Below are 23,407 nucleotides of genomic sequence, written 5' to 3'. Positions count from 1 at the left end.
TATAAAATACATAGCATGACAAACAAATTTGTTCAAATAAATTCTCTCTCTCAAATTCATCATCCCTTCCAGGTTAAGAACTCCTGTATGTAGATCAAACAAGGAGACACAGAGCTACTTAAAATCTGGGATCACACTCAGTGATAAGGTGGAGATAACATAAAAATATATATAAAAGATGTATATATATATATACACATATAAGACAACAATACGATACAACTATTTTACAGTGTTATGAGCAAAGTGATGTGTAAGCTTGAAAGGCCTCCATAAATGTGTTTTGTTTCCCCCAGAGTCTAGCACAATGCTGTGCATATAGTAGGTACTCAGTAAATATGATGGAGATTGGCCATAAAGGATTTACTCAATCAACATGCATTTATTAAAAACTATAAGCCAGGCACTATAAAGAGGGGAACCTCCCACCCCACAACTGTGGGCCATTGCTAGGGCAAACTAGCTGAAATGTCCCTTGGACAAACGCACTGGATTCTCAGTACAAATGCTCATCTGTGTTGAGGTTGAGGCAAGGGTTAGGTAGGGATCTGTAAAAGATTCTTCTTTCCATTGGGAGTCTGACCACTTAGTTACCCTTGTGAGATCTCTCTTCTCAAAGAGGGTAGGATCAAAGCCTTCTCAAATTCTGAAGCACCTAAGCAGCACTGGCCCATATGATGGATAGCTTTCTTAAATAGAGTACCTGAACAAGTCTCCTGGGTATTGACTATAATAAAAAAGATTCCTGACATTTCTCCCCTTTCTTATCTAAGCCCTCCCTGCGATGAATGCCACGAAACTAAAGGAACATCCATACAGGGCAAAGAATTTGTTGTCCTTGAGATAAGAGAATGCCAGGGACCCTCCATCAGCTGACCATTCCCTGAGCTATTTCCATGAGTGGCATTACTCTACAACCCAGCTTTGACCCCCCTACTCCCCTTGTTCCCCAAGGGCAGGAATTTGCAAGAGGCTGGCTAGTCCTTGGGATGCGACATGCTGTGATCTGGAGACAGAATGAAGCTAATTGGACTAGATAGGGATAGAACCAGGCCTCATTACCAAAGACTTGAACCAAATGAACTCACCAGTCACAACAACCAGGCTGGAACAGATGGACTGACCAGGCTGGCTAGAATAGGACTCATACTATAGTTAGGGCAGGTAAGTTACTAAACTGACCTTTTCACGTTAGTTGTAGTTAAAGGAATGATCAGGCTCTATCTTGGGTTCTCCTACTCTCACTCTTCTTCCTTTCTCAACCCTCCCACTTAAGTCAACAAGTAATTATTAAACACCAATTATGCACCACGCACTGGGTTATCAGGAAAAGTATTAGTAACTTGGGAGTGTAGATGGGGAGGTAGATCGGGAAAGGCTATTTGCAGTCACTCATTTATTTAATCAGCAAGCAAACACGACAAATCAGGGCTTGACTGCCTGGCTGATCAGAGAATCTAGACAAAGTGATGGATGAAATGTTAATAAGGTGGATTTAACCTAAAAGTAAGGCAGCTAGGTGGCACTGTAGTGCATAGAGTGCTGGAAGACATCTCTGTGAGTTCAAATCTGGCCTCATACATTTCCTAGCTGTGTGACCCTGGGCAAGTCACACAACCCTGTTTGCCTCAGTCAAATATCTGTATGCATCTGTCAAATGAGCTGGAGAAGGAAATGTCAAACCACTCCAGTATCTTTGCCAAGAAAACCCCAAATGGGGTCAGATCCAACTGAACAATTATAGTAGTCTAGGTAATTCCCAAGGATATTTCAAATCCTGTATTTGCCATATGCCATTTTTCATGTCAGGTTGTAAGAGATAATGAGCTTACGATGTGAAATAGCAGGCACCAAGTTGTAGCATGATGTTAATTTTTTACAACTTGCCCTTATATATTGTACAATTGCTGTTTCCTTATATAATCTCCATTGGCTAGCAAGTCAGCCATCCTGAAGGGTAATGCTACTGTAACTTCTCATGGCAAAAGGCCTGCTCCTAAATTACTGTCATAAACCATTTCCACACACAAATCCATGTGCCTCCACCACTCGTCTGTATCTTGTATATACATGACTGTTTGCATGTTGTCTCCTGCGTTAGGATGTACACTCGTGGAGAGCAGGGATGTTGTTTCTGTCCTTGGTATTCCAGAACTTAGTACAGTGTTGAGCATTCAATAAACTTTTGCTTCATGTTTCTGGACTGACCGACTGACTGCTGGAGCCCACAGCGCTCTCAACACAACATGAAACGGAAGGGGATCTTGAGGCTTGGCCAAAGCAGGATGACCAGAGACTAAGGCTGAGGAACTGAGAGTGGGAGGGGATGGCCCTACGACCCTTCTATCTATTACAAAACTGCTCCACTGTAAGTTGAAACACAGCTAGTTTCCAAGTATGGTAAAATATATGATGAACATCTCATATTTGTCCATTCTCCTCCACTCTAGTACTTATCACATCTCAACTGGATGAAAGAATCTTTCTGGAGCACTGTTCTCTCCTGCTTCTAAGATTAATGGATATTTAATAAAGTGGTAAGTAGATAAATCTATTAAGTGTCTACTGTTACGCCACATACCATATGAAGTGCGGAGGACGCAAAAAAAGGCAAGACCACCCCTGCCCTCAAGGAGCTTAGTCTAATGGGGGAGACAAAAACATCTTCCTATTTACAGGTAGCTTCACATGTTGTCTCATTGTAGCCTCACACCTTGCAAGGTAAGTTATGCAGGTATCGTTAACCTCTTATTAAAGATGAAGAGGTAACAGGATGAGAAGGACCCATGGCTGCATGGGTATCTGAGGTGGGCTTCCTGACTTCAAGCATTCTCTCCGCTCTCTCCAAGATGAATCCCCGCCAGTCAAAGCCATCACCCAGGCATTGAAGGCTCTTCACAATCTGGTCCTTAGCCTATTTTTTCCCGTTATTTCTCATAACACTCCCCTTCCTGGACTTCATTTCAGACAAACTAGCTTGGTAGGTGTTGTCCAGATTCAACATTCTCCCCTCCTTGCACTGATGTCTTTGTGAGGACCATTCCTGGGCCTTGAAACACAGCCAGACCCCTGGGGCTCCTTTTAAAATTCAGCTTGGGCACCTCTTTCCAGTCCTACTAGTTAGGAGAGGTCTTGGTCTCCCTGACTTCCATCACCTTAAGTTCTCTGTGTATATATATCCCAGGACAGTGGAGGGATTCTCCCAGAGGACTGTTCCATTTTTGTCTATTTCCAGTGCCTAACACATGGTGGGCACCTACTAAGTATTGTTGTTAGTTTCTTTCTGACATGGAGTCTCTTGACAAAAACTACTTTGAACTTGAATACCCTTGCAAATTGGACTTCTATGTGTCACTTTGTGCCTCACATCCTGACTGCTCTGCCCACCATTCTCCCCCCGCTGCCAGAGGAAACCTGGAGACCTTCCCTCGTACTGCTGTGAGGCTCCAGTATGGTCTACTGGCAGTTCAGTTGTAGTTATCTATAGCCCTGCTAACCTAACACCCACAACATGATGGCTGATGGTGGTGAAAACTGCTGACTGAAACAGTCCTCCTACAAAAAATACCAAGGTAGAAGGTATGAACTTGCTGTGGTCAGCTGCCTCCAGGCTCTGTGCTAGGTGAAGCCTGTGACCCAAGCTCAAATCTTCCCTGGATATCGAGGCATGGATCTGCCTCCTGGCAGGCCACCCTCCACTTTTTCTCATCTAGGTTCCCACTATCAGGATTGTGGGCACACCTCTTCGGCATCCCCTAGGAAATTGCTAGCATTCTGAGAACGCCTCAGGGAAAGGCTTGGAGTCATTACGTGGGAAAATACACAAGTAAAATGAACACTTCCAGTAAAAGCTTTAACAGCCGATTCAGTTAAAGACAACAATAGCACACTTTTAAAAAACTTTCACTTTAGATAGCTGAAGTCAGGAGTGGCAAGAGTACTTTTCATTAGGAGTTTAGAGAACATGGGTCTGAATAAGATGGAAAAATCTATCATGTGTAGACTTAACTCAGTCGACAGAGAGAACATATCCACATGCAGAAACTTAATAGCCAAGGAGAAAGAGCCTACTGTAAATTCTTTATTTTTACATATACACAGAGGACACAAAAAAAGGATAGTTAAACAAAGGTTTCTTAGACCAACATAATCTTGTTTCACCAAGTAAGTATGGACTTAGGTGCAAAGCAAGCTCCCAAATACTCTGACGCCTCTTGGCTCCAAGATTTAGATGGGAAATAACTGAAATTAAAATTGTGCCAGATGCCACAAGAGATATACCCTATAAACTCCAGAAGGGATCCTTAGCCGCAGGCCCTCAGGAGAAAGAGGTTCTTAATCTATTTTCTAACTGAACAACCCTTTGATGAATAAGTACAGACTGAAGTGTTAGAAGACTGAAAGGTAGGAGGAAACACTGGTCCCATGCACATCACTGTGGGCCTTTGCACCAGTCAACAAAGCACACAATGGTTTTGGCCATAAAGTCCAGAAGAATTCTGTTTCTGTTCCCAATAAGGCATTTTGAGGGAGAGCTTAAATTTAGTTATTTGTTTTCCTCCATACTTGCCAGCAAAAAGCCAGAATTCACTTTAGAAAAGCAAGTTAAGAACTGGCAAAATTTCAACCTTGCCTGCCCAAATCACTTCCTTTTCCTGTCCTTTAGGGGATTCTGAGCCAGAATTCCTCACTGGTTGCACATAACTTTAATGCACCTGAACTGTTAGGCAGCTAACTCTGGCCTCCTAGCTCTGGGGTTACCCAGGTAGAGTACAACCTATGTCCCATCCTTGGTCCATAGTCAGGGCCTCTCTGAAGACTGAGAGCCTGTGCCCAGTGCCTGCCCTCATAATTTCTGTTAACAGTCTGCTTGCTGAAAGGCCCAACTGAGTGAGTGTTAACTCAAGTTTTGTGTTGCCTAAATCTGGGCCCCAGGCCCAGATTTAGGCAACAATTTCTGATAATCAAAACAGAACAATTGAACCTTCTTTGGCTGATAAAAGGGGGCTCTTCTCTTTTCTCTCTCATAGGTTGGGAAACTGGGATTTAAAAAGAGTCGCTGAGAAGGGAAGGAAAGGGGCTGATCTGAAGGGTGAGTGGAGCATTTAATTTAGTAAACACTGTAACCTACCAAAGGGTAAAGAAGCAGGCTCTCAGAACATTTGGGCCAGAGAATAGAGGCCATCCCAGCTAATAGGAACGCTCTCTGATGGGTGCCCAGGGTCTTGGGGGCAATGCTGCCTTATGTTTCCTTAAATTATGCTAAGTCTCTAATCTTTGAGAATACTGAAAAAACTGGCATTCCAAGCATTGTATTTCTCACTTCAGAGGTCTGCACCTGGAAACTTTTCTGATTGGATCACTGGGTTGTTAGCTCAGGCTACTGGAATAAAATCGAAATCCAAACTGAATCCCTATGCGGGATGAAAAAGTAGCTCAGGCCTTTCCGGCATGGCAGTGGCTTTTCCTACCTTCTATAAAGATGCTACCATTCTATTGCCAACTCCTCTGGAGAAACAAGCCTGGGTGACAAGGTGTGGCTTCTGGGGGTGGGACAAGGAGGTGCTGGAATCTAGCTTCAATTTGGGATGGAGAAAGCACCCCAATACTACACGTGCCATGGTGCACCTGGGCTTTACAAACATTTCAAGGAGCAGCACAGTACTCATCCCCAGGTGTACATACAAATTACAGCTATATTGGGACTTTTCTGATAACAAATAGCTTGAAGAGACCCTTCTGCCCATACTCTGTTTTTACCTCAGTTAAAATTCCCTTCTCTTTGCCATCCCAGTTCGTTTGCCATTTCTTTGTAGGCTGTCATTAATGGAGAGAAAAGAATTAACTTTGACATAATTCCTGTTGTTTTTTTTTTCAAAGGACGACTAAGCGTTCAGTCGCTAAGACAAATTTGTCCTGAGATCCCAAGAAGTCTGGTAAATTCAAGTTTCCCCTCCTCCCCTCAACCTGTACGCCACAGCAGCCGAGGCAGCCTCTGTGGGGCTAGAGGGGAGCCACAGAACCGATGCCCCAACCAAAGACACCCTGTTTCTCAAGAGACTCCCTTCTTTGGGCTACTTAGTCATTAATAACCCAAGTTTGCCTCTATTCCCGAGCGCTGCCCTGTGTCTGATCAGGGACAATCCTCTGTGCCTGTTAGAAAAGGAACCAGCAAACAGGACTTCTGGAGAGGCAGCTATATGAAGCCTGCGGGGAGCTTTCACATACCAAACCCCAAAGCCTGATACAACCTCCCATCTGGAAGTCCTCTGTTTCCAGCTGGTTAAGATGAGACCAGAGACAGAAAACAAATGAAGCCTTGCACAGGAGAAGTGTGTGAAAAGGCTCCTGGCCACTCCCTGCACCAGTGTGGAGGCTCAGCTTTTAAAGTCAGAATGCTTCTGCTGAAAGCTGGCCACATGCCTGGGCTGGCCCCCTTCATCACTCCCACTTATGGATCCTGACGGCCTTCTCGGTCAGGGAGGCCAAGTAGCTGTGCTCATTGAATTCGAAGGGGCAGAGTGCCAGCACAGGCTGATCCGCCTGGAGCTTCTGGAGGAGCCTGCCACTGCCTGCATCCCAGATCTGAAAGAGGAAGAGGCACATGTCAGACAGCCAGCATCAAGTCTGGGTGCAGGGGAAGGGGACAGGAAGGACCACAAGGTAAAGAAGCTTTTCTTTGAAAGCTGTTCCACCTTTCCATTGTCTGAAGGCCACCTGCTTCATGGGATCAGGCTAAGAAGGGGAAAGACAGGCAGGCAGGTGGGTTCATCCTGAACCCTGAAAGGTTTGCTTTTACCAGGTAAGCACCATGGACACAAATGGGGGCAGAAAGGAGGGTCTCTACTCCAGGAACTTCCCTTCTAACAGGAGAAGCCAGTCCTCTAGGGGGAAGCTACTGGGAAGAAGGCAGAGAAGAGTAGGGGCCTGACCCAGTGCCTCAGGACACCGTCAGGGCCAGGGACTCACCCCCAGGGTGGCAGGCAATGACAGCCTAAGACTTCGGAGGGAGCTGAGACTCCTGGGGCTGTGCTGTTGCTACCATCTTGGTGGCAGCTGGGATGCCATCGTTCTACTATTTACCAGGCCCAGGGATTTTGTCATCTATAACCAACCTCTCTTCCCAGTAGTGTCAGGGAGAAGTTAGAGTAGGTCTGTCAGAAAATTGGAAACTGGTTTCCAGCTCTCGCTATCTAAAGCCTAGTGTTTTCTTCTGGATGGGGAATCAAAGGTGCACAGAAAGACTGAGGGCTGAAAACTCCAACCCTGTGGGTCCAGTAGCACATGAACTGGGTCCCAGACACAGACTTCTCAGATGCCCAAAGGAAGCGGCTACACATGCCAACACCAATAAGCCTTGGACAACAGAGGTCTAACCCGAATTTGGAGAAGCCGGTTACTGTGATGGGACTTCAATAAAAGTACAAACATGACAGGTAAGCTTGTGTTTAAAAACATCTACAGGTGCTTCTTGGAAAGGCTTCAGAAATGACTCAGTTTTATACAACATAAAACCACTTCTCTCCTCCTCTTATTGGCTGTGGGCAGGGTGGAGGGTAAGGGGACAGAAGAATACCAGAAATGTTTCTCTTTACAGAAGATAAACTTCTAATTACGTTTTTGAAGATAAACTCAAACTTCCTCTAAAACCATTCTTAGATGTGGAAGTGATTGACCCCTCAGGATGTGTCACTCCCTTTGGGAGATTCTATCCATAAAGTGGCAGCTAAAAGAGACTAGAGATATTTGACTCTGTGGGCCTGCACAGCATGGCCACTGGTCACAGGCTACTCCTGAAGTCACTTCCTGAGGCCTGGTGGGGCTGTGATCCACCTTGGTACAAGGTGTACTCACGGGGACAAGAACCACAAATCCCAAAAGCCTTGAAGTGTGAGGTGGACAAGGTGTCTCAGATGAATCTGACAGCTCTCCCAGAAGACCTAGAGTTTCCCCAAGCACTGACTTGGCCATCGTCACCTTGAAACATCTGTACAATCAAACATGTACTTTAAGACACATGAGGCAAAAGATTCCTGATGTTTTATCCCTAATGCTTGTTTGCATTTAGAATGAAGAGTTAACTCAACAAGAATTAACCTTCACTCACAAAGTAATGACGAGAGACAGAAAGTTGCATATTTGCTACCATCTACAGAAGTAGGCTGCAGGCCTACATGACCAAAAAGCAGTGGCAAAATTAAGTGAGATTTGAACCCAGAAATCAGGAATAATGGTTCCTGGCCTGGAGTTCAAATCTGAAATTGTTGCTTTCATTTTGAGTAACTCACCATGGCAGAATTTGAAGATTCATCACTAGCACACACTAGGATGCTGCCATTCTCTTCTGGGCTCTGGAAGATGGCATTTTTGGTCAGCAGTTTGCAAGTGGGTCCAGTGAGGAATGTCTGAATGGGCCGGCATGAGTAGACTGGCTCAGTAGCTTCATTTAAACTGCAGGTCAATTCCAGCAACACACTGCGCATGGAGCTATGGTTTTTATCTAGGCGAGGAAAAAAGAGCACGTTGCAAGCTGGACCCACCCCAGGGAGCACAGGACTGCCTCCCAAGCAAGTGGGGAAGACCTACTGGAGCCTGGGGATGCCATCTGAGAACAAACAAGGCCCAACAGTGCAGCCCAAATTGAAGTTGTAAAGCCCGGATGATGAGAAAACAAGAGTTGTCTCTAGTACTGGCCGAGACAGCATCTTTTCTACAAACAGCCCTAATTTGTTATGGGAATTTGTCCCTCTAAAGGGCTCTCGATGTGAGGGGTGCCTTTCATCTACGATCTGTTTGCACTACTATAAAGAAAGGAAATTATTTCATAAGGTGAACAGCAAAGTCAGGTTTTACTGAAAGACAAACAAAACTTACATGTTCTCCCTTCTGTTCCCTCTCAAGGCCGATCTTCCAAATGCTCTAGGGAAGGTATCTTTGCTAAATATTCTACAATGGCTAGAAGTCTCTTAGATGAAGTAAGCACTAGCACAAGGGACAATTTAACTAGGCAAGAAGTTGCTATGGTTCTGAAATCTTTCCATTTACACTATGGTATACCCATCCACAATGAACAGTGGCTTAGGGATTTAAAAAGCCTGCTTCACTAACAAGCCACTCTGTAATAATAAGTTAGCAAGGGGAAGCAAAAAAAATCTGGAACTTAAAATCTTGTAAAATTGATTGCTAAAATTTTTTTCTTAATATGTGATTAGGGAAAAAATGAAATACTATTTAAATAAAAAAAGAAATGAAACAAAATGTCTACATTTACAGAGCTATGTTTCTGGTCAGAAGGGTCTTGTTTAATCACATCACAGGCAGCTCTGTGGTGCCCTGCCCTGTCACCCCAACTTAGGAAATGACTGCTCAGGGGCAGCACTGGCTTAAAAAGAAGTCGCACTGTTCCCCAAGTGCCCAGTTTTCTCCTATGGAGTAGCTTCCTTATTAGCAGAATCTGGCCACAGTCATAGTTGGGAGCAAGGGAAAAGGAGATTTCTCTTTATGCACTGGGCTTCTGCCCGTTTTATCTGACAGGCAGACAGAAAGGCAGCCCCAGGGCCCCTTCTAGGTTTAACCTTCATTTTCTCCATGACTCTCGTAAGTCCAGCCCTGACTGAAGAGCCTGCTGATTTCCAAGAGGCCACCACTTACTAGGCCGGTAGGTGACGAGGCAGTGTCCACTGTGGCTCTCTGCCTGAAGGTCAGTGCAGCCGCCCGGCTCTAGAGGTAGGCTGTGAGGGTCAAAGCAGTTATTGCCACTCTGCTTCCAGAAGCAGGCACCTTCTAAGCTTCCAGCTAATATCCCGCCAGCAGGAAATGCTGTTGAAGCCATCTGTGATAAGTAGGAGAGTGAGACCAGGGGACACCTGGAGAAGGACAAAGAATGATCACTGCTCTGCAGTGAGAAAACAGCCCACAATACTGAGAAAAAGAAACTTGCAAATAGGTAATAAAATCTTACAGGAAAAATTCTTCACATATGGCAAAGCAGAAATAAGTGAACAAACCAGGAATGTGTTTGCGATGTCCCTTAAGAGTCATCTTTAATTTTTCTTCTCAATCTAATCAGGTGCCAAATTTGGTTGATTCTACCTCTATCTGTTCCCTGGGTCCCCTTCCCTCCACTCACACAGCCATCCCTCTAGTTCAGGCCCGTCTATCTCTCCTTGGGACTATGGTTGTAGCCTGTTCATTGTTTTGCTGCTGCCTGGGGTCTCTCCCCTATTATCCATCCTCCAGTGATTTTCCTAAAGCACAGGCCTGCACTCCAAAGGTTTCCCCCTCATCTCTAGGAGAAAAGACAAATTTCTGCTGCTCCACACTTTCATGCCAGGCTTACTGCACATTCCCTCACACCCCCTCTAGGAGCATGTCAAATGGGCTCCATCTCCCATCTCTATACTTGAACAAGGTGTAGACACCTCCAGTGTGGAATCCCTGATTTTCCTCCAAGTGCAGCTGCAAGACCACCTTCTGCCAGAAGGCCACTGAGATTCCCCTGGAGGTGGGTGCCCTCTCCCTGAACCTGCTGCTCTATCTATTGGAACTAGACTTCCTCTTAATAAGGATGAGCACCTTCACCTCCTTTTGGTCTCCCTTTGTTTTTCAGAAACAATGAAGAACCACTTAGTGATTTAGACAACAGAATTCTCAGAGTGGTTTTAAATTTTGTTAGCAGATAGCTTATCTTGATTCCAGGAATCAGAATTATTTTAAGTACTTAACTTTTTTGCGAAGTGGCTTGTTTTTCAAAGACTTTTGAAGTTCTACAAACTTTTAGGAGTCAAAATATTTCCCAACTGTCCCTTTCTTACACCAATACAAAACACTCAATTTTGCAAGGTAATTCTGAATACATGGCCTGTTGATTCTTTCTTTTCTTTTCTTTTTTTTCAGGCAACTGTGGTTAGGTGACTTGCCCAGAGGATGGATCACAACTGAGGTCTTCCTGACTCTAGACCTGGTGCTCTATCCACTGAGCCTTAATGCTGTAATATACAACATGTAATTAGTATTAGGTATTGATACTGTAGAGGTTTTAATTTCAATTTCTACCAATCACCTGTTTTCCTTCAGAAGTCTTCTGTGATCATAATTAATGCTGCATGGTTAGGTAATTTCTGGGAAAAAAATGGCAGCATTTTCCCCTCCTTATGTTAAGAGTTTAACTATTTTTAAGGTGTTTAAGTTGAAATTTGGATGCCTCTTTGACAAGGGGCAGCGCATTTCTTTTACATGTATATTGTTGCTTGTTTTTTTCTAGCACTGGGAAATTTTCCCCAGTGACTTCTTGGAATTATATTCGTCAGATGATTTTGTTTGTCTACATCATCAGAAACACCGGTAATCGGAGACTGTTGCCTCTGTTTTCCAACTCTCTTCCAAAACTGCCACTTCCTTCCTCTAACATATGGGGAAGATCTGAAGCTGTCCATTTGTTGGTAACTCCATTTCCCAAAGCAGGTCTAGAACTCTGCCTGCACTTACAGTGTTAAGAAATTTCCCATAGAAGTCAAACGGCTTGTCTGAGGCTGCAGAGCCAGCATGTCGGGGGCAGGTCTTGCCTCCTGGGTCTCAAAGCCAAGTTCTTTATCCACTACACCATGGCTGCCACTGAGTTTGGCATGCTTGTTTAATTCTTCGGACAATTCAGTTATTTGGAGCTTGTATTTTCCCCCGTATATCTGTGCTGGCAGAAACCCCTGCTATGGCAGTACTTCTACGGTTCTGTGAAATATTCTTCCAAATCTGTCACTTTTTTTTACTATTTCTTTCCAATCTTTCTTGAAAAAAGCAACTTGAAATTCAAGCTTTCTTTCTTCCTGAGATTTCTTACTTTAATCAAGTTCTTCTAGTTGGTCTTCTCACTTCTTACTAGATTCACCTTTCGCTTTCCTTCTTCACATTCCATTGCAGAAGGCGGCTCTAACCTCTTCTTATGCCAGAGAGCACCGTCTCAGAATCATGATGTGAGATGCACAAAATAAAATCCAGAGGATGACAGAAGAGATCAATTATAACAAAAGACAGAGATCCAAACATCTTCAAAGTAAGTTCCAGGCCCCTGCCTACAGCAGGAACCTGTGGGGGTGCAGTCTAGGGCAGGTCCTTTATGATCTGCATTACTTTTGGTATTCTCCCCTTTTCGGTCGCTTCATTCTAGGGTTTTTGTTTGTTACATCAACACTTTCCTTCACTTTTGGCTCAGTCCTTATCTTGGATGGCTTGTCTTTTTTTAAAGCTGTTTTTCTTCGCCGTTGCTTCTATTTATGAAAAGCCTGATTCCCTTTGAACAATCCCTCACTCTATCATCTTACTTGAAAAACCAATCCATTTATGCCAAACAAGAACTGACAAAATCAAAGTCATGGAGAATAAAAGGATATGGACAATGACTGAGCTGATAATGGCCTGTAGACCTCAGAGTGGGCAGCGCAATGCTAATAACAGTGAACAAAGAAAGGTGGCCTTGAAGCCAGAGACCCCAGGTATGGTCTTGGGCAAGCCACTTCCACTCTGTAAGGCCTAAGTTTATTCACCTGTAAAACAAGAACCTTTTGCCAGACAGCTACCCCTCTGGGGCTGCATTCTATGATCTTGTGTTGCACTGAGCTTGACAGAGCTGCCCTGGAGAGATACGAGGACCGCTTACATTCACAGTCTCAGTCAGGGAGCCATGAAGGCATTAGAGTTGGTCCAGTAACTCCCTAAGACCATCTACTAAGTTACAGAAGCATCGTGGGAGGCTCCATCAGCTGAGTGAGTGTCCATAGCCATACTGGCACCCATCAAGTACAGCTCATACCCTGAGAGGAACTGATATGGAGCACTTAACACCTGCCCAATCACCCATGATGAACGCTAATCAAACATGCTTGCAAGTTATGGGCTGGTCTCTGGGTACAACCACACTCTGAAATGAGTCCAGGGCACTTCAGCTTGCACGCTGACTTACCTAATTCCCAGGCCTGTCCTTAAACAGCCCTCACAGGATCTCCCAGGCCTATGAGACTGTCTCAGCAGAACTCCTTGATGTTGCCGCCTGTGACCAATGCCCCCACTTCCCTTTACTCCATCTATTTTCCAGACAGCTGATGATGCCACAGTACATAGAGCACTGAGCCTGGAGTGAGGGAGACCAGAGTTTAAATCCAGCTGCTGATACTTCCTAGCTGTGTGATCATCATTTAATCTGTTTGCCTCGGTTTCTTCTGCTATAAAATAGGGATAATAAGAGTATCTACTTCATGCGGTTGTTGTGAAGATTGAGAGAGTATTGGTAGAAGACACCTAGCACATGGTAAGTTTACTGACTACATTAAATGCTCCTCCCCTTCCTAGCTCTCTGTGCTCTGGCTTTTATCTCGTCTTTCCACTAAAACTGCTCTATCCCAAGCTGCCAGATCCAATGGCCATCTCTTGGTCCTCATGCTTCCTGACCTCTCTGCAGCCTCGGAGGAGGTCTGTAGGTGATGCTTTTCTCCAGGATCACCACAAAGTTCTATGAAATGTGGTTATTATCACCATAAATATGTGTGTGGTCTATTACAAGGAAAATTCAGGCAAATATGATTCCTGATTTGGCTGACACCAAAGTTATACATTCCCACTCTGTGTCCATCCCTTTCACAGAAGGCGTCCAACAGACATCAAAGTAGATATTTCCAAACAGATCAGTTTTACTGTGAAGCTGCTAAGTTATTATTTTACAGTTTCCAAAGAAAGCTACACCATAATAATGAATTTTTCCACCTCTGCTTAGCTATTCTGAGGCTACATGAAAAGACAGCAGTCATTTGTAAGGGGAAAATATATTTGGAAAGAATGGACAATTTCCATTGCTAGGTCTTTAAAAAGCCTCCCCTTTCCCCCTCTCCCCCCATCTCAGAGCACATTTGAGAAAATACTGTAGGCAGAGATGATATGGCCACAGGTTCTTTTCCCACCCACGTGATGGCTGCTTGTGTTGATTCATCATTCATGTTGCATCCACTAACCATGGTAGTCCCCCAGGGCTCTGGCCTGGACATCTTTTCTCTTCTCTGTCTACACACTCCCACGTGGTGGTTCAATGAACATCTACCCACCCCTGGGTCTTCTGAGCTCCAGGCCTGTTCCACAAATGATGAGACATTTCAAAAGTGAGAGTTCCAGAGGACTTGAAAATTCAACACGTAAAACCAGAAGTCATCCTCTGGTGAGCTGCACTGTTTCTGTAGAGGCACAGAAGTACTAAAGTCCCAAGCTTACAACTTAGCCCCTTGAGACTCCCCCTTTTCACACCCCTCACAGAGCCAACTCATTGCCCAATTGTATCATTCTGGCTCTACCCCAGCCCTCCTCTCCATTCACACACTATCCAAAACTAAGTCAGGTCTTTGTTGCCTCTACCTGCACTACAGGCAAAGACTAGCCTCTTTTCACTCTCAAGTCTGATCTTGTCCAGCCCAGAAATGCCAGTGATTCCCAAGTAGCCTCTGTAAGCCCCTACACCCTAGGTTTGGCATTTACAGCTCTTCATCACACTGCTCCTGATGGCCATACTGTTCCCCCATCCCCAGGCCCCTGCACTGGCTCCCTGCCAGGCAGGGGATACACCCTGTTTTAACATGTGGCAATTGCTAAGAGCTCACTAGTGTTGTGAACTTGACCAAGCATCTCCCTATGGAAGTAGGAAGCATCTTCTTGATGTAAACACAATGCTCACCAGAGCATCTGAGGGCTTCTCTCTGGTGAGAGTTTAGTACTACTGAAAGCTGTCCTTATGCAACAGGGAGTTGGCACAAGAGATCGAGCATGGAGCCAGGAAGATCCGAGTTCAAATATGACCACAGGCACATGCTGTGTAATCCTGGCAAGTCACTTAAAAAACAAAATGAAACGAAACTCCATTTGCCTCAGTTTTCTCATCTACAAAATGGAAATAATCTACCTTCAAGGGTTGTTGTGAGGATCAAGTACGATAATAATTGTAAAGCAATGAGTACAATGTCTGGCACACAGTAAGTGCTATATAAATGTCAGCTGTTATTACTATTATTAATGACGCAGTGATAAATACAAAAGCAACAATACGGAAAGAAGCCACGAGGACAAAGAAAAGAAGTTTCCTACCTGGATTTTTGAGGAACTAACTCCTGGACGTGGGATCTCGTGTCTCTCAAATCATACACCAGGATAGAGCCGTTGACCAGCCCAGCATAGATATAATTTTCATCATCGAGGCACCAGCAGCAGCTCCAGACTGCACGCCCAGTGTGGTATGTCTGCACCACCGTGTTAGTCTCAAGGCTATGGGGAAAAGGGGAAAGTGATGAATACAGACACTTAAAGTGAGTCCTCTACATTAAAAACCCTGTAGAGAAGGCAAAGAAGATTGTCAGCATTAATGAGTCTCATGAACCCCACCCTGGGAAACCAGATTCATCCCCATTTTCCCCTGAGAGTCTCCCCCAACGACCTCAGGACCTCTGATTTCAAAATGAATGAATTCGATCTTTTACTAGTACAGGTTTCCCTTCTTGGGTGCCATGCAGGGATCAAAGGGCAAGGTGAAGAGACCTAGCAGTGCTCAGGAAAAATACTGCAGCCTCCTTCTCTAACCCCTTCCCAGAAGACCCCACCTTGTCAGCTTCATGGTGTTATCTAGTGCGGCTGACAGCAGCCAGCTGTTAGATCTGCTGCTGAAGGCCAGCCCCCGGATCTCCCGGCTGTGCATCGGGACGTACTGACTGCTTCTCATGTCTGCCATGCTGATCATCTTTACACCAAAGCCTACCAAAGAAAAGAGAGAGAAGGCCACTGAGGAGAAGCATTCCTCTCCTGCCCCTTTCACCAGGATTCTTCACAAATTAGCCTCTTGATTCTTTGAACACTAGTATGAGAGAAGAAAATTCAGGCGTCACCAGAAGTGGAAGGGGATGAGAGGAGTCAGAGACCAACAGCAACAGACTTTCAAAAGACCCTGGAGTGTGTTTGGTAAAGCCCCCAAATGAAGAATGAAGAAAAAGTTAGGTACACTAATGAACTGTTGGTGAAATTGTGAATCATGCTGGAGAACAATTTGGAACTACATGCAAAGGACTATAAAACTGCACCCTTTGACCCAGCAATTCCACTACTAGGTCTATACCTCAAGGAGAGCAAAGAGAAAGGGAAAGGAACTATATGTACAAAAATATTTATAGATCTTTTGTGGGGGGATGCCCACCAACTGGCGAATGGCTGATCAAGTTGTGGTATATGATTGTGATGGAGTACCACTGTTCTACAAGAAATGCTAAGTGGGAAGGTTTCAGAAAAACATGGGAAGACCTTTATGTACTCATGCAAAGTGAAGTAAGTAGAACTGGGAAATCATTGTGTAAAAAACCAGCAATTTTATAATGATAACCAACTGTGAAAGACACAGCAGCTCTGAGCAATAAAACACTAACACAATTCCATTCCAAAGGACTTAGGATGATAACATGCTATCCATGTTCAGATAGAGAATTGATGAACTCTGAGTGCAAAGTGAAGCATAATTTTCTCACTTTATTTTTTTTCCCAATATGGCTCATATGGAAATATGCTTTGCACAATCATAATGCTTTTCTTCTCGGTCAATGGGGGAAGGACAGGAGTGAAGGAGAGAATTTGGAACTAAAAATTTTAAAGTTTTAAAAATGAATTAAAAAAAGAAAAACAATACAAGTAACAGATCAAGAGGCAATAAATAATCTGTCTAGGGTTACTAATATTCGTGTCCCAGAAAATCTGGGAAAAATATGAAAATTTTGTTTCAAGTAATCATTAAACAAAATTTCCCAAAATGGAACAAATAATTGGTAAAGTACATATAGGAGGAACTCATAGGATTCTGACAAGATAGAACCTAAGGTTAGCACTCCTTGCCACATTCTATTTAACTATCAAAATTACAATAATGGGGGAAAATGTTTCAGTTTTTTACAAGAAATACAGAAATCACTTACCAAGGAATAATCAGCACCTGGATGGACTCCTTCTACCTGTACCTTTCCCTCCACTCCCTTATTCTAGGAGGACAAGGGTCAATTGAGAACTAGGGGCCATGAACCCACAGCTAGATCTATTAAGAAAAATAAAGTATGCTTTCTGAAGGTAAAAGAAACACTACAACTGTGATATGTTAAAGAGAGACATAGACACTTTAAGAAGCTCTATGAACAATAACCAGGGCTCCCAACCAAAAAGGTATTTTTAAAAAGTTATACTTCTCAATGTAAGTTATTTTGAAACGTATATTCTCCAATCAGATCAACTAGTTGCTAACGAACTACAGTAACATTCAGAGAGCACTGTCCTGGTTAAATCATGAACTGTTTGAGAATGGTATTCCAGAGCAACAGAGAATTAAAAATGGAGTGAGGCAGCGAAGGAATTAAGAAAGAGGAGAAACTAATCCTAAAGTGAAGCTCTTACAAGGGCTAATAAGGAAACCATCATACCTATTAGAATAAAACAGAAAATTCATTTACAGTGATTTCTGTTAAATTTAGGATAAGAATTTTCCTTCCTATAAGCCAAATAACAAGAGAAAAGAGAAACAGCAGTTAACAATATGTTTACAGGAGAAATACTTCAGTAGTGCTAAAGAGAGCAGCATGCAAAGACATCAACCATAAAATCAGACTGCTCTGGCATCCATCCCTCCATGACCACAGCTACCCCCTTAGTTCAGGCCTTCATCCCTTCTTGCCTTGATTCTGGCAACTGCCTCCTCATGGAGGGCTGTCTCCCCACCAGATCAGAGATCTGACCAGGTGACCCTTCCTCCCCTAATTCCAGGGGCTTTCTACTATATCTAGGCTAAGATATAAACTCCTGCTTAGTTTATAAAACCCTTCACAATCTGGTCCCACCTCCCTTTCCAGCAAACCAGACTTCCCCCTCCTTCCTTACATTTCCCATTACTTCATCACATCTGACTTCACACAGGCTGTCTGTCTCCCATGACTGGGATGCCCGTGTTCCCTCCCTCCCCTCATAAAATCCTTCTGTTCCCTCAGGACGAGGTTCAGGTGCCATGTTCCAACATGAAGCCTTTCCTGATTGCCCCTCCTTTCCAAAACACCTTCTTCACGCTGCTGTCTACCTTTTTATAAGTGCTTGCTATCTCCCTCAGTATGAGGACAGCTCACTGCAAGTAGAGATCGCTTCATTCTTTGTGCTTGAGCTCCCAAAGCCTAGCACAGTGCCTGGCCAAACTATAACGCTATCTCTATTTATCTCCCTACTGGGGAATAGCTGAGCAACTGTGGAATGCAGACTACGACTGCACTGGGTGAAAGTGACAGATGAGTCATTCCCAAAAGCACGAGAGGACTTGTACGAACTGAGGTGGAGCACAGTAAGCCAGGCCTGGAGAACGCTCTCCACAAGCATTGCCCAGTCATGGTCCCAGAGACCTTTCTTCCTCTCATAAGGCATGGGGCCATGACCTCACGTGCAAGGTTGGCTTTGGCTACTTCTCTATAGCACAAGGGAGAGCTGAATGGAGGGGATGAGGGAAGGACGGTGAGCTGAAAGCAAGAACCAAGGCATCAATAAGGACCACAAAGCCCAAGGCTGCAGGCTGCTTACCGGGGAGGAAGGTGGCCTGAGGAGAGGGCTGGGACACCACCAAGCAGCTCAGGGAGTCACAGTATGCCATGATGCGGCACTTCCCTTCCTGTGACACTGTGAAGGCCTTCTGAAACTGGTACTTGTGCTGGCTCTGGCTGAGAGGCAGGCAGTTCTGGAAACACGCCTGAGAGCTGCCTGGCTGAGAAGAACTTGACCCATGCTGAGCCACAAGAACCTTCAATTCCTGAGGAGTCAACCACAAAAATGCATGAAGAGCACCCTGGAGTTGGCCACACTCTCCACATGCTGAAACTTCCAGCAGATACACAGGACACAGTCTGTGAAAGACCCACTCCATGAATGGAGAAATTTCTGACCAAACGAGATAGAGAACATTATGAAGTATAAAATGGATTATTTTGATTACATTAAATTGAAAAGTTTTTGCACAAACCCAATGCAACCAAGATTAGGAAGGAAGCAGAAAACTGGGAAAGAATTTTTGCAACTAATGTCTGTGATAAAGGCCTCATTTCTAAAATATATAAAGAATTGTGTCAAATTTACAAGAATACAAGTCATTCCCCAATTGATAAATGGTCAAAATGGGCAGCTAGGTGGTGCAGTAGATATAGCATCAGTGCAAGAGTCAGGAGAACCTGAGTTCAAATCTCACCTCAGACACTTGACACTCACTAGCTGTGTGACCTTGCGCAAATCACTTAATCCCAACTGCCTCACCCTGGGTCATCTCCAATCATTCTGATGAATATTTGGTCACTGGATTCAGATGGTTCTGGAGGAGAAGTGAGGCTGGTGACCTGCACAGCCCTCCCTCACTCAAAACAAAGTCAAGTACAAGTCATGTCACTATTTCTCTGATGGCATGGTCTTCTTCGGCAACAAAGGATGAACACACAAAATGGTCAAAGCATATGAACAGGCAGTTTTCAGAGGAAGAAATTAAAGCTATCCATAGTCATATGAAAAAATGCTCTAAATCACTACTGATTAGAGGGATGAAAATCAAAACAACTCCGAGGTACCACATCACATCTATCAGATTGGCTAACATGACAGAACAGGAAGATGATAAATGTTGGAGAAGATGTGGGAGAGTTGGAACACTAATTCATTGTTGGAGGAACTGTGAGCTGATCCAACCATTCTGGAGAGCAATCTGGAATTATGCCCAAAGGGTTACAAAAATGTGCATACCTTTTGATCCAGCAATATCACTTCTAGGACTGTATTCCAAAGAGATCATAAAAATGGGAAAGGGTCCCACATGTACAAAAATATTTATAGCAGCTCTCTTTGTGGTGGCCAAAAACTGGAAATCAAGGGGATGCCCATCAATTGGGGAATGGCTGAACAAGTTGTGGTATATGAATGTAATGGAATACGAGTGTGCTGTAAGAACAGGAAGAATTCAGAGAGGCCTGGAAAGACTTACATGAACTAATGCTGAGTGAGCAGCAACAGGAGAATTTTGTACACAGCAACAACCACAGTGTGAGAGAAATTTTTCTAGTAGACTTAGTCCTTCATAACAATACAAGGACCTAAAAAATTCCCAATGGACTCTTGAGGCAAAATACCTTCCACATCCAGAGAAAGAACTATGGAACTGGACTGCAGAATGAAGCAGACCATTTTCTTTTGCATTATGTTTTGTTTTATGGTTTCTCCCATTCATTTTAATTCTTCTATGCAACATGACTAAGGGAAATGTATTTAATAGAAATGTATGTGTAGAACCTACATAAGACTGCATGCTGTCTCAGGGAGGGAGTGGGAAGGAAGGGGAAAATTTCTAAGATATATGGAAGAGACTGTTGAACACTGAAAACAAAATAATTAAAAATAAAATAAAATAGACACTCCATGTGCTACTGCACATGAGTGCACATATTTACATGCACATATTTTAATCCTTTTACTGCACTGAAAGCTGGCCTGAAATAGCAAAGGGGATCCTCCTTCAGCTGGGCTTTGGGAATCCCTCTGTCATACCCAGGTTCAGGCAGTCACAGGATCCCTTCTGATGGATCTAATCTGTATGACCCAACAAACAAAGGGGGATGGATCCTTATGTTCCAATTCAACATTGCTGCTTTGGAGTCAGAGGATATGGCTCTGAAGCCTGGCTCCGCTTCTCACCAGGGATGGGCCTCAGCATCCTCATGGTTAACAAGAGGCCAGTCCAACGGGGAAAGCTCAGAGATTCCTTTTAGCTACGGCTAGGAACATAGCACTTTTCTGATTTTTCATCACCCCAAATTACATTTGTTAAGCAACCAAACTCCAATGAGACTTAAGTGGAAGTACAACAGAGACCAAATCATAAAAACAACAAAGAAATATATGAAAGGTAAGTCAATATTGGAGTTTTTGGCATATAGCTACAACAATCCTCAGAGGCAAATTCATATCCATGAACACAAATTAATAAGGGAAAAAGAAAAATTAATGAACTGATGTAGCTAAAAAAAAAAAAAAAAAAAAGAAAAATCAAGTTAATAAACCCAAAACAGGCACAAGAGGCAATTATCAGAATTAAAGGTCAAGTAAATAGAATTGAAGGCAAAAATAAAAATTGAATTAAACAAAGAAAAGGTCAGTAAAATTTGTAAAATCATTAGCTATTTCTTTAAAGAGGTTCTAACGTGTAATGAATAGCTATATTTACTTCCTCAAACAACCTCTCATCCTCAAGCGATGCCTATCAGCACCCAATGGCCCTTCATTATCCTGGTGGCCCTTCTCTGAATATCCTTACTAAAATATGGTCCCCAGATTTAAGCATAAATGCTCCACCTGTGGCTTACTTCTGGTTTGGCCAAAGTGGATCTGGTTCCAATTGCACATTGCTGCTTTGGAGTCAGAGGATGAGGCTCTGAAGCCTGGCCAGACGCTCTACCAAATATGGTCAATTCTGCCTCCAGACCTGTCACACTGGCTGGCCTTTCTCCTCTCTCCCTCCTGTAGAATACCACCATGGCCCCCCTAGTTATTCTGTACACAGCTTCTCCCTGCCCTGCTCCCCATTTCCACACAGCCTCCAGGTACCTGCCAAACTTTATTCCTAAAGTACAGGTCTGACCATATTCCTTCCCTGACCATGAAGCCTCAGCAGCTTCTGTTGTCTCTAGGAGAAAATGCAAACTGCTCTGCATTTCTGTCCCTGAAAGCCTAGCTATCCAGAGCCAGCCTCCACGAAGAGGCTAATTCTATATAAATCCCCCTCATATTCAGCTAAGTCAGCTTACCTGTTGTTCTTTCTCTGACATGCCATTGCCCACCTCATCTTTGCACAGACAGTGACCCTCTGGACAGGCCAAGAATATCTACTCTCCTTACCACCACCTCTTGGAAACTCTTTTACTCCCTCCCCTTCAGAAGGGAAAGTTTCCCGATTTCCCTAGCTGTTGATCTGACAGGGTCTGGCACACAGTGCTTAATAAATGTTTGCTGATTTACTTGTGGGCCCCCTTCTCCATGACTTTGTATTTCTTATTTGTTTAATCTACGTACCTGCCTTCCCTCAGCAGACTGTAAACTCTTGGATGATGAGGATTGGTTTTGGGATCTAGACACCTAACATCAGGCAGTTTCTGGCACTTAATAAATGCTTGTTAAGATGAAGACTATCTACAGCTACTCAAATGATTCCTGCTTCACTTCTATTCCAAAAATGCCGTGGACTAAAGGGGTAAGACACGTACCTGGACATGACTTCGAAGTTTGTTACATTCATCTGAAATGACCTGCAGTTGAAGCCGGCATTGGGCTGATTCTAACTCAGCCTCCTTCCTCAGCATCTGCTCCTTGAGCAAGGAACTGGAAAGAGAAGTCACCACAGGTAGCCATTAAGAAGGCATCCCTTCTACACAAGAACTCCCCACCATAGCACAATGACACAACATTTAAAACTCATGACATTTCCTATGTCCCACATGCTCACTCTGCCATCACACAAAAGGATTTTCCTCTCTAGTCTACCATATCTATTTCTAAAAGTTGTCTTTTCCTCCTTAATTAGCCCCCTTTGTAATCTTCAACTTCTTATCAACTGGTTCCTTTCCCACAGCCTTCATATATGTAAACACCTCTCTGATCCTTAAAAAAACCACCAGTGTATCCTTCCATGCTCTTAAACCAACTATCCTACATCTTTCCTCTCTTTCAGCCAAACTCCTAGGCAAAGCCATCTAGGCATTTCCTCCCCTCTCATTCCTTAACCCTTTGCAAGCTGGCTCTCAAACTCCTCACTCCCCTGAATCTGCTCTCTCCCAAGTTACTCAAAAACAAAATTGGATGGTCTTGGTCCTCACACTTTGTGACCTCTCTGCTATGTCCTGCACTGCTGACTCTCCTCCCATCTGTCTGACCACCCCTCAGTGCACCCCAGGTGTCTGTCCTAGGCTCTTTTCTCTGAACTCTCCCTTACTGGCTCCTATGGGTTTAGTTACTATCTCTAAACAGATGTCTCCTAAAAATATGTCATCTCCAGTGCAATGGGACATTTAGAAATGGATTTCCTGAAGACATTTCAAGTCACTATGTCCAAAAAAGAGCTCATTGGCTTTTCCTCAAAACCCACTAGTTGAAGGAACTCCCATTTTCCCAGATATATAAGCTCTGCATTATCCTTGATACCTCACTCTCCTTCATCTCCCATATCCACTCAGTTGCCAAGTCTGACTGTCTCAACCCCCAACCATTTAAATTCATTCTCTCAGTGGGACTACTGCAAGGTCCTTCCACCTGGTATCCCTGCCTCAAGTCTTTTCCCCCTTGAGCCTGTCCTCCACAC

The 23,407-nt window shown here is 43.9% G+C and overlaps 1 protein-coding gene across 4 annotated transcripts in view; it reads right to left on the bottom strand.

Annotated features, from left to right (window-relative positions):
* Positions 1-4,068: 4,068 nt before the first annotated feature.
* The window catches only part of RFWD3 (ring finger and WD repeat domain 3), a 35,399-nt gene continuing 16,060 nt past the window's right edge, over positions 4,069-23,407 (bottom strand). For all 4 annotated transcript variants that reach the window (XM_072636551.1, XM_072636553.1, XM_072636554.1 and 1 more), the window contains exons 7-13: positions 22,317-22,431; positions 18,607-18,832; positions 15,624-15,774; positions 15,115-15,291; positions 9,652-9,866; positions 8,289-8,500; positions 4,069-6,585 (exon numbers count right to left, since the gene is read on the bottom strand). In XM_072636551.1, the coding sequence (XP_072492652.1) occupies positions 6,442-6,585; positions 8,289-8,500; positions 9,652-9,866; positions 15,115-15,291; positions 15,624-15,774; positions 18,607-18,832; positions 22,317-22,431 (1,240 nt within the window). In that variant the 3' untranslated portion in view covers positions 4,069-6,441. The remainder of the gene's footprint in view (positions 6,586-8,288; positions 8,501-9,651; positions 9,867-15,114; positions 15,292-15,623; positions 15,775-18,606; positions 18,833-22,316; positions 22,432-23,407) is intronic.

This window comes from Notamacropus eugenii, chromosome 1 (assembly GCF_028372415.1).
Source record: "Notamacropus eugenii isolate mMacEug1 chromosome 1, mMacEug1.pri_v2, whole genome shotgun sequence".
Taxonomy (NCBI): Eukaryota; Metazoa; Chordata; class Mammalia; order Diprotodontia; family Macropodidae; genus Notamacropus; species Notamacropus eugenii.
This window is presented reverse-complemented; position numbering and strand designations above follow the sequence as displayed.